The 11,161-nt window shown below is 37.7% G+C and overlaps 1 protein-coding gene across 2 annotated transcripts; it reads left to right on the top strand.

Moving 5' to 3' along the window:
* Nucleotides 1–211: 211 nt before the first annotated feature.
* On the top strand, nucleotides 212–10,798 carry zgc:113142 (uncharacterized protein LOC503524 homolog). 2 transcript variants are annotated; one of them, XM_051723255.1, is made up of 6 exons: nucleotides 212–515; nucleotides 7,927–7,947; nucleotides 8,149–8,609; nucleotides 8,834–8,986; nucleotides 9,981–10,114; nucleotides 10,273–10,798. In XM_051723255.1, exons 3-6 carry the CDS (start codon nucleotides 8,153–8,155, stop codon nucleotides 10,633–10,635), a joined length of 1,107 nt encoding a protein of 368 aa, XP_051579215.1. In that variant the 5' UTR covers nucleotides 212–515; nucleotides 7,927–7,947; nucleotides 8,149–8,152; the 3' UTR covers nucleotides 10,636–10,798. The 2 variants fall into 2 exon arrangements, with proteins under 2 accessions (XP_051579215.1, XP_051579214.1); XM_051723254.1 differs by having other exon boundaries at nucleotides 7,927–7,984.
* The last annotated feature ends 363 nt before the right edge of the window (nucleotides 10,799–11,161 follow it).

Here is an 11,161-nt window from a genome sequence, read left to right as displayed (position 1 = left end):
ATTGAAAACAGTTTTTTAAAAAGCTATTGGAAATTCCCAAGGGAACCCATGTCAAATTAGTTTTCTGGATTGGCCAAGAAATTGACGTCATGACTAAAAAGGTCAATTATTGAGTGGTCACTTTATGCATGTCACTGTTTTTGATCTTTCTGTTTTTTCTTAACACATGTGACTACTGTATCCATTCCTTTTATTCCAGCTCATTGATTCACACAAATAAATCAGTTTCTGCTGCATACTCCTTTGTCAGACACTTTTCATGCCAATCTTTATCATTTTCATCCAAATCCACAAATGCAGCGTGGCGATTCTCACCGCGATCACGAGTGCCATGACACTATGGGATTTGAAAAGTTTCAAAAGGTTAGACTGAAGAGATAAAAGTTTCACCACCATCAGACAGCTGTAGAAGCCTCTTGTGATATTTCTTCAGCCCTTGGAAAACGAAGGATTTAAGTTTTTGAATAACATTTTCTTCATATTCCTGGATATCCACCATTTTTTGAAAGCTGAAGGTAAGTTTGGGTGAGGGATGCATTGCACTATGGGCAGAAATACAGTAGCAGAGTCTGTAATCTCTGGTTGTTACCTGCAAATAATGCCAAATGGGTAACTGACAAATAACGTGTCGATGCATGTAACTTTTTTAAACATTAAGACTTTAGGTTAAATGTATGTGTATATGTAAGGTGTAGTGTATATTTTAGGTACAATGGATGGTCACCATTTCTTTTAGTTTTGAGGAAAGTAAAATTTAAATTTGTGTCAGTTGCCCATGGCTGTCAAATTCAGTCAGCTTTATTCATTTATTCTCACTTTAAGATTTTGCATTTGTGCATAAAAATGTTACATAACTTTCACTTACCTTTAGAGCTCTTCATGGCATACACTTCAGCTATCGATGGTAAAAATAAAATAAAATCAAAAAACACTTAATGGGATGTACCTAGTACTCTTAATATCTTGAATATAATGTATTAAGAACCCATCTACAAACATTAAAGATGAATTGTGTATTTACACTCAAATATTTTCACATTTAGATATGGTCATTAACAGTTATTTTCATGTCCTGCTTTGAGATTAAAGTATGTAGTTTAACCTTGTAAGGTTTAGTTAATGATTAAAAATCAAAACAAATCAAAAGAAAGCATAGCTACTTACCACAGCCAAAATTCTGTTGCTCTTGATCTCGACCGTTATTCTACGGAATGTTTTTTTATTTATTTATTGTGTTCAAGCGCAAAAGCATGCCAAAATGCCAGTAGGCAGCTGAAGCTGTACTTCATGATTTTAACTGTGCCGTAATTTTTTTTTAAATAGCCTTGAAAACAGACTGTGACTGTATCTTCAGCCAAATTCCCACGAACTGGCAATCTTGTAATTACAATTTATCTCCTCTAAAAACCAAATACTGGATTTTCAAGCTAATGTTCACTTTGTGTATCAGAAAATCTTTAGGCACATTTAAATTATAAATATAATAGATTATTGCTTTTAACCTTAAACTGGTGAAATGAATGGATCTACATGTTTACACAAAGTTCATCAAAACTTGGAGATTTAAAAGGACCGTTTTACTTAAGTAAAACTCCCATCATCTCATTGACAATGTTGGTCTTCAATTCTGTAAATTCACAAATCATGGTCGAATAAGTCTTCCATCTCTAGAGGGAGCCAACTTTCCTTTTTTAATGGTCTACTCTGATGAAATAGCTAAATACATGCAATAAAGGACAGAAATGTTGGTAAATCGCGATATAAGAACCTTCATTTGGTGGTTAGGCTGTTTACGTGTATAAAACAACATTAAATAACACGTAAAATGTGTAATAACTTCTGGAAACAATTTCAACTAATGACTAAAATGAATCACTGAATAATTTAAATGAACAGTTCAAAGAAGAAAAAAACTGTTTGAGTCTGACCTCAGAACACTGTTCACTAATACGAATCACTCGATCATACCAAAAGAATCAATTTGGAACAAGTCAACTGCAAAGAATGCTGTAAAATCTTTGGGGACCCCTAGTTGTTGAGTTTAAACTTCCACTTGAAGAGATTACAGGAAATGAGGTTCCCTTTCAAGTCCCCTTGAAAGTGGCTAACACTATGGGAACTCCTATCAGTAGTGACGATCTCTGAAGCCCTTTAAATCTTGCCAATCTATTGGCAGTTGGTGCTTGACCCTCATCGGGGGCATATAAACTGGAGCACAACAGAATTTCATCAGAATTTTTCTTGATATTGTGCATTGAGTTGTATTGTGTGCGTTTCTTTCAGGAATAGAAACTAAAAGAGGTTTTTGCTTATCGTCGACTTTATAAAAATTACGTTTTGCAATTGTTTCCACAAGCACATGAAAATTGAGCAATATATCCCTCTGTATGACAGGCACAGACTAACTGCGTTCACTGTGAATGCACGAAACTCATGCTGCTTTTCTTTAGGCTCGCTCTTGTTCTGAAAGCCAAAGCCATTTCTCTCTTCTTCTGCTATACTCCTTCTGAGGCTTCCTAGGAAACCTAATGAGGGAGGTGCATGAGAACTGGAATAGAGCACAGAGATTTAAGAAAGATTTGTCATTGGCCCAGCCTTGCGTGCCTCCTTTCCACCATATCAAGCGGCATCGCCCATTTAGTATGAGTGCTGTTATGGCCTGACACAGCCCAATGACGGGATATAGAGCAGGGAGAGTTTATGGATTATGTGTCGCTGGCTTGGGCCATAGGTCTCTCTTCTCCATCTAAAGCGGCTTCACCTGTACGAACAGCACATGATACGATCACGTTCAGCGTAGATTATGTTGAGGGGGATGTTATATTTTGCTGATGTTTATTCCTTTTATGTGCAAGCACTGTTTATTGTCTAGGCTGAGCCCTTGCTGACACTGCGCTCGCTGAGATTGATTGTGTTAATTGTGAGAAAGACCCTCGAAATGCTTTACTCTCTGCTTGCTTTCTGAGAAAGCTGACGCTGGTTCCCTCTCCTCCCTATATCAAGCGAGGCGTGATGTAGAGCGTGATGTGGATTGCTAGCCCAGTGAAGCACTGTGGGCTACAACCTATGCTGGACTGAGACACTTGAATCATATACTCAGGAAGTCTCCGTTCATCATCCTCACATCCGTCCTCTAGACTGGTTCATGTCAACCGATCTGAAAGATGCATTCTTTCATGTACAGATAGCCCCTCGTTACAGGCCCGTCTTGAGATTCGCCTTCGAGAGTACTGCATACCATTTTAAAGTCCTGCCCTTTGGGTTGTCCCTGACTCTTGGCACATTTTTGAAATGTGTTGATGTGGTGCTCACTCCTTTTTGGAATGAAACTCAACTCAGTGGTCATGTCGTCGTGTCTGACCGATAAACACAATCTATACTCCGGTGCTTGATGTGTTCAAGACCGTGGGTAGCCCTACTGCTGCAGTAGTTCCAGCGGGTTGGGTTTGATGGCCACCAAAGAAAACAGCTGACCTAACCCCTCTGGGCTTTTTACATATGAAGCCTCTCCAATGTTGGGTCAACTCACATGTGGCAACAAGGTCTCCTGGAGACATGCTATTGTTAGCCATGCTAGCTATTTGGAGAATGCCCATGTTCTATCAGAAGGGTGTTGCATATGCAAAGTTGTCACAGTGGATGCGTCCGACACAGGCCAGGAAGCCCTGTATGACGGTCATCCTGTCTTCGGCACCTGGACTGGTACGCAAACTATGGAGCACATAAATAGTTTAAAACTGCTTTCAGCCCTCATGGCTCTGAGAGCTTTTCTGACAGACAAACCATCCTTGGTTTCCGGAGCTGGTAGTGCTGTTGTTTGATCATTAAATTCTTACAGGGAGCAAGATAGCTCAGGCCCTCTCTCCCCACTACTGTCTCGGTCTGGGACCTGGCGCTTTTACTAAATGTGCTTTCTGGTTCTCTGTGCATACTCTTTTACAATTCGCAAGGCATACATTGTCCTATGGGGGTTAAGGCCCATTCGACCAGGAGCATGGCTGGATATCCATTAATACATTTGATAGGTTCTATAACTTGAAAGTTTCTTCTCTTTCTTTCCAAGTCCTTGCTGCAAAGGAGAGTTAATTTCTTTGTTCATTGCCCTGAGTGCGTGTGTCATTGTGTATTAGCCACTGGTCTTGTGACTGGCCATCTTTGTCTCCTCTGGTATGAAGAGTTATGTGTTTAAAGTTTGCTACTCTGTTGGTTAGTGGCATTACATTATTCTGTCAACAACTGACCACTCTGAGCTCTTTCCCCACCACGATGTGGGTGAGTATTTCTGTACAATGTTTCACTACCCTGTTTGTAGTGTCATTGTTATATTTTCTAACCATACGTGGTTATTGTTGTTCTCTAGTTCCTTCCTATTTTTCAATATGAAGAGTGACATTGTCGATCCCTTTCAACTATCTTGTTGTCTGGTAGATACTGCCTTCTGTGTTTGAATCAGTAGCACAGTGCTGTGGTATACAATTCCCATAGCGTCAACTACTTACACAGCGTTGTCTTGGTTATGACTGTAACCTTGGTTTCCTGAAAGGAGGAAATGAGACATTGTGTATGGTATCCGCCTACTGATTTTATGCTGTTAAGGGACCAAGAGATGCGCTCTCTTCCCTTAACTCTGAAAATCCTGATGAAATGGCACTGTGCTCCGGTTTATATGCCCGGGATGATGTGCACATCATGGGCGGAGCGTCAAGCACCATCTGTTTGGTGAGGCCTACACCATGTAAAGCAATTTTAAATCCCCTCATGTGTAGAGTGAGCCTGTAATTAAAGTAGTGAAAACCTGTGAGAAACTAAGTTAACAAGAAGGTGAGTAAATTAAGCTGAAGAGCAGTTTAACAAATAATGTATGAAGTAATTCATAATTTTTAGAAATTCAAGAGGTTGCTGCTGTTCCATTACAGTCAAGCTGATGATCATAAGATTTCAAGGTCTAAAGTGTGGTCACCAAGTCAAACTTTCTCCAAAATTTCAATGTATGAATCAATGTAATCACCTGTATGATATTCCTCTCGCCATGGTTTGCACTTCAAAGCATATTAATATTGTAGTAACTCAGGGTTGGGGAGTAATGGAATACATGTATCGGGATTACATATTTAAAATACAAAATATAAGTAACTGTATTCCACTACAGTTACAATTTAAATCATTGGTAAATAGAATACAGTTACATTCAAAAAGTATTTTGATTACTGAAGAGATTACTTTGCATTTTATTGTCATTTGTTTCATTTAATATTTAATCCTTTCAGATGGAAAAATGTATACATATAAATGATGCGATCCAAAGTGCATTTGAACAGCAGTGAAACACTTTCTTATGATGTGTTACATTCATACGAGCAGACAGAGAAGTAAGTTTGAAGTAAGTTTGGAGCAGAAGAAATAGAAATAAACCTTGTGTAAATTGTCAGCTTTACGCTAAGCTAAAATGCTATTTCTAGCCATTTTACATGCACGTTATCAGACACGATCATTTTTTTTTTATCTAGAAAATTCACGTTTGACCATAATTTCTTTTTTTCTAGTAAGACCTTTGATATTAGGGAAAAAAATATTATTCTTGATAATCATTTTTGTATTGCTTTCCTGTAAAAATATCTAAAAATCCTTAAAACAAGATCAATTTGATTGATCTTGTTTTAGAAACAACACTGCATAAGATATTTAGGTTTTTGTATTTGTGTTTTTGTTTGTGTATTTTGTTTTACTGTACTGGCAGAGTTTTTATAGTCAAAACAAGTCTGTCTCCCTCATTTTCTTCAAGAACTCTTATTTTGAAATTTTCCACTGGACTACATCACCCATAGTTCACTGCCCTAATCACTTCCATCTGTTCATCATCATCCACACCTGCCTTCTATTCCCTCATTCATTTCCCTGTGTATTTATACTCTCTAGTTTTGTTTATCATTTGTCAGTCCTTGAAGTGTATTGTTAAATTGATAAAGTGTTTCCTTGTTTTGTGAAGTCAGCTCTATCGTTTGTTCTACTCCAGTGTTTATAATTAAAGGATTTAAAGATTCTACTCCTGCATCTCCTCTCTTCCACTCCTAGACATCAACGTTATGGAAGGACTGACCCAAAACACAAAAATACGGATATACTTCCCTGTTCCTCCAAATGTCTTCCTCTACTCCAGCGATCCCACTAATCCTCCTCTCCTACAAAGTCTCACCTCGATGTGCACATTACTGAGCATGGAGCCAACAGTATTATTCTTGGAGCTGTTTAGGCAGGATCTTCCCCTCTTGGAATACACAATGAAGTTCCTTCACCTTGCTGCTTTGACATCAATTCCAGATATATACATCTCAAGCCCATTTATGGGCCCACAGCACTTCTGGAGTCTGAAGATCTTCCCTTGGCAAATTACATCCTAGCCACCCTGAATATGCATAACCCTTCACTCGCATCACGTTTAATACAGGAGTTGACTTCTTCCATGCCCCCTATCTCCAAGATAGCTCCTCTCCATTCAATTCCCTAAGTTTTTTTTGGGGGGGGGGCTCATCCTTTCCAGGTTCCTGTGGTCTATTCCCTGCTGCAGTCAGTGGTAGTGACCACGGAAGTTGCATTTCCCCCTTATGCTGTGAATTATGGTGGGAACCCCAGGCCACAGCCAGCGCCCATGCCTGCCACGGTTAACGAGCCAGTGCCTGTAGCCTCGACCGTCCCCGTAACCACACTCCCTGCTGGCCAGAAGAGAAGGGAAAAGGATGACTCCCCAGTCTCTGCCTATGCTCACAACCACGAAGGTCGTTCCCCAGTCTCTACCCGAGCTCTCGACCGCAGAGGCCGATTCCCCTGTCTCGGCTCCGAGCCTTCCTCCAGCGGTTCCGCCTCCTGACCCAGTCCTTGCCCTGTGGCTGCCTCCCAGGCCTCCTGACCCAGTCCTTGTAATTTCAGTCTGTCTCCCTCATTTTTCTTCAAGAACTCTTATTTTGAAATTTTCCACTGGACTACATCACCCATAGTTCACTGCCCTAATCACTTCCATCTGTTCATCATCCACACCTGCCTTCTATTCCCTCATTAGTTTCCCTGTCTATTTATACCCTCTAGTTTTGTTCATTTGTCAGTCCTTGAAGTGTATTGCTATATTGAGTAGTGTTTCCTTGTTTTGTTATTTTTGTGAAGTTAGCTCTATCATTCGTTCTACTCCAGCATTTATAATTAAAGGATTTAAAGATTCTACTCATGCGTCTCCTCTCTTCCATTTCCACTCCTAGACACCAACGTTACAGTAGTGGAATACATTTCAAAAGTAACCCTCCCCACCCTGGTGACTATCATACAGAATTCTGATATATGGCCATATGTGAATTTATATTCAGATATTTAAGCATATATACATCAAATCTGCTAGTATTTGGGAAAATGTTACGAATACAGTATGAAAATGCCCGTTTTGGTAATATTTTGAAATGTTGCATGTATGTATGTACATGACATATATTGTCATAGCATGTGACTCTATATCAGTGAAAACCATACTGTATATTTCATGTGTTTTGCATCCATTGTAGAGTCTCATTTTTATTTTCCATTTAATTATATTTGAGTCATTTGTGTTGAGTAAGCATGATCAACAACATAAATTACTTTTTTTATTTATTTTGTGCATTTGAAACATTCTGTCATTCTTCCATATAAAATGGCAGGATTTACCTAGAATATCTGCCCTCATGAACAAACCATGGAATATGTTTGTTATAAAGCCACAACCAGTCGCTTGGAACATTTGTGTGTGTGTGTGTGTGTTTTATATGATTATCTTTTTATCACTAGAAGTAGTTTACAGTAAATGAACCGATCACAGCTTTTAATCAGTGGATCTAATCTGCATTTGCACATGACCTGGTTACTGCAGGGCATCTTATTTTTTTTATTTTTTTTTTTTCTCAACAGGTACCACAAGGATAAAACACGGTAACATAAAGCGATTACTGTTTGAACTCCATATTTTGTAAGAATACATGTTTGCATGTTTATCTCTATTATGAATTCTGTATTTATTATTCCTCAAGTATTGTGCATATAACTGCTTGCTATAATTATAAATAGATTTGTTTTTAGATTTCAGTGCTTTTACATTTTACTTTGTAAATTTCTTAATGTATTCCTTTTCAGCTGAATGTTCCTAGTGAATTTCAGACCATGGATTGTTGAACTTATGAGTCAAATTATCAGCACCTCCTCATTCATAATGAAGCCTAATTTACTGTGCATAACTGCCCTGCTTTTTTCCTACAACTTTTTGGGTGACCACATTTACAAATATGTAGCTCTTGCCATCTTTCTTCTGCTCTTGGCTAACATAATAAGCCATGCTGGAAATGGCTTGTCCGATGGATATGGCTGGGCAGTGTTGGTAACGGGCTGTGATAGTGGATTTGGATTTCACCTTGCTAAGAAACTGGACGGCATGGGTTTCACTGTGTTTGCTGGATGTTTATGCCCTGATGGTCCCGGCGCTCAGAGTCTGATTAAAGAAGGGTCAGAGCGTATGAAAGTACTTCAGCTGGATGTGATCAAAAATGAACATGTTAACTTGGCCAAGGATTTTGTCAAAGCAAATTTGCCAGAGAAAGGTAATTTAGTGTCTTAAACTCACTGTGGTGTCATTCAGATTTGCTTCTCATTTTCAAAAGGGGCCATATCATAAGGAATCAGATCTCTGGGTGAAAAAATATATAGTAAAACATGTATGCTACGGTATGACCCCTTTAAAAGCATTTTTAAATTGACATGTTTGGTTTGTTTAAATCATCCTTTTCTCTGCATGTGTTTTTTTTTTTTTTTTTTTTTTTTTCAGGTCTCTATGCTGTTGTGAACAATGCTGGAATTAGTGATTGGGGAGAGACTGAGTGGAGTACTGTTGAAGACTTCCAAAAGATGGCTGATGTTAACCTGTTTGGCACCATCAGAGTCACCATTGCTTTCTTGCCACTTGTTAGGGCATCCAAAGGTCTGTCAAAAACGAACATGTTACATACCGTATCACAATGTAATAAAGGGTCATTCTGTGTCAACTTAACCAGAGGTCCCCAGCTCTGGTGATCGATAAACATAAATAATGCTGAAAGCCAAAGTATTGAATGCCATTAATCAATATTCACTGAGTAATCCATTATTTTGTAGATGGGGGTAAAATAATAACCTCAGTAAGGTGTCAGCATCATTATTTTTACACAGAGATAGGTAGGTCTATTTATAAAATCAGTTGACTTCAGCACCCCTTGTTGCATTACATGCCAATGGTTTTAGTCCAAAAATGGGAAGACATTTTTTGTGTTTTTCCAAAGTTGGAGTACCTATCATTTTAAAGTATTAAAGATATCTTAATATCCTTTTAGATTCTGGTTCAAAACAAATTTTTCTTTTTTGTATCTTCATTTTTAAGGGCCTGTATGGTTAAATCCCAAAGTTATAGAGCTCTCAATGTGGTTCCATCCATAAACTGTTACATTTGACATGGTGTGAAGCTAGTTTTTCATGCCCAACAAAGGTCTGAAGTACAAATACTGTTAAAACTAGAAATGCAAATGTATTTATTCACATAAGAACAATGTAAAAATAATTATTTTTAACAATTCTCTAACCCCATTACGAATAAGCGACACACGTGGCTCTTCGGTTAGTGAAATACCTATATCTAGTTTTTGAATTTCAGACATGTACATCTGCAAAGCTCTGGATAATTTTGGGGATTTTGACCCCCCTATTCAAAATAATGTATTACTCAGTAAATATTGATCCATGTCATTTAATATTTCTTGTAATATTTCATGAGAAAACACGTTAACAAAATAAAAAATTTCAGCTGGGGAAGTTTCTGAATTTGGGTTGATTTGACCCATTTGTGGTGATTGATTGATTTGTAAATGTTTGCTTGTATTTTATTATTTTATTCTTTGAATAAGCAATTCACCTCTTTCCTGTATTTCTTCATTCATTTTTAGGTCGTATGTTGTATGTGTCGAGTGTCTTTTCCTTCTTCAATTGTCTGAATATGGGGGCATACAGTGTTTCCAAAAGAGGACTGGAGGCATTTGCAGACTGTTTAAGAGTAGAGATGGCCAGTTTTGGGGTTAAGGTGAGGCCTGTTGCCTTCTATTAAAATAAAGAAATAATCATCTATGATTGGTGGAAGCATATTTGTTGATTGATTGAGTGGACTGGTTTTAAAAAACAGTTACAAAAAGGACATTGCTTTGAAAATGGGTGCAAGTCAATTTCCCTCCTTTTTTTTAGGTCAGCATCATTCAACCTGGAAATTTTGGTGCAGCCACAAACATTCAGAGCAAGAAAACATCGCAAGACATATGGGATGAATTTGATGGTGCTCGTAAACTAATATTCAGCCATAATTACATTGAGATAGCATGTGATTATTTTCAGTCAATGTGCTCTTCAGGATTTAAGGATTGCACAATGGTTATCGATGCCATGTTACACGCTCTCACTGCACCTGAACCTCAAACTCGATACCTGCTTGTTTCCTCTGTAGATATGCTTTTTTTTTACATCTTTCCTTTTTTACCCACATACATCACAGATGCTGTGTTTAATCTGAGTTCCATGTATCACAAGCGTAAAGAAATGCTTTACTCATAATTTGGTTTATTGATAATCACTGAGTTCCCTTCATAGACCGATCTCAAAGAAAGTTCTTATTCTAAGATACTGTATAGACATATGTTATATAAGTGACATATTGACATTTCTCTGGATTTCTTTGTTTGGCTACAGAAATAATAAAATCTTGATGCAAGAAAAACTATGAACAGTGCTGTAGAATTTCTTAAAGCCAGACTTATGGTGTGCCATATTAATAAATTCATCTATATACAGTATATTTTAATATATATATGAACAAATAAATCATGAAATGTGTCAATAAATGTCAGTAAATACATCAAAGTCCAAAGAAAGAAATATTTATTTATTGACACATTTCATTGTTTTATTTATTGACACTTTTAATGATGTATTTGAATGTCCCAAAATGCAAATGAGGGGCGAGTTTTAGTTAGGTGGCGCTGCTCGGATTGGACTACTTTGCCCCAAGCTGGAAGTATCATGATTAAACAGAGTGTGTGCCATATTAATACATACATCTTTCATTTAAAGCAACAATATT

This window comes from Myxocyprinus asiaticus, chromosome 17 (assembly GCF_019703515.2).
Source record: "Myxocyprinus asiaticus isolate MX2 ecotype Aquarium Trade chromosome 17, UBuf_Myxa_2, whole genome shotgun sequence".
Lineage (NCBI taxonomy): Eukaryota > Metazoa > Chordata > Actinopteri > Cypriniformes > Catostomidae > Myxocyprinus > Myxocyprinus asiaticus.
The sequence above is the reverse complement of the archived record's forward strand: the minus strand, read 5'-3'. Positions and strand labels throughout refer to the sequence as shown.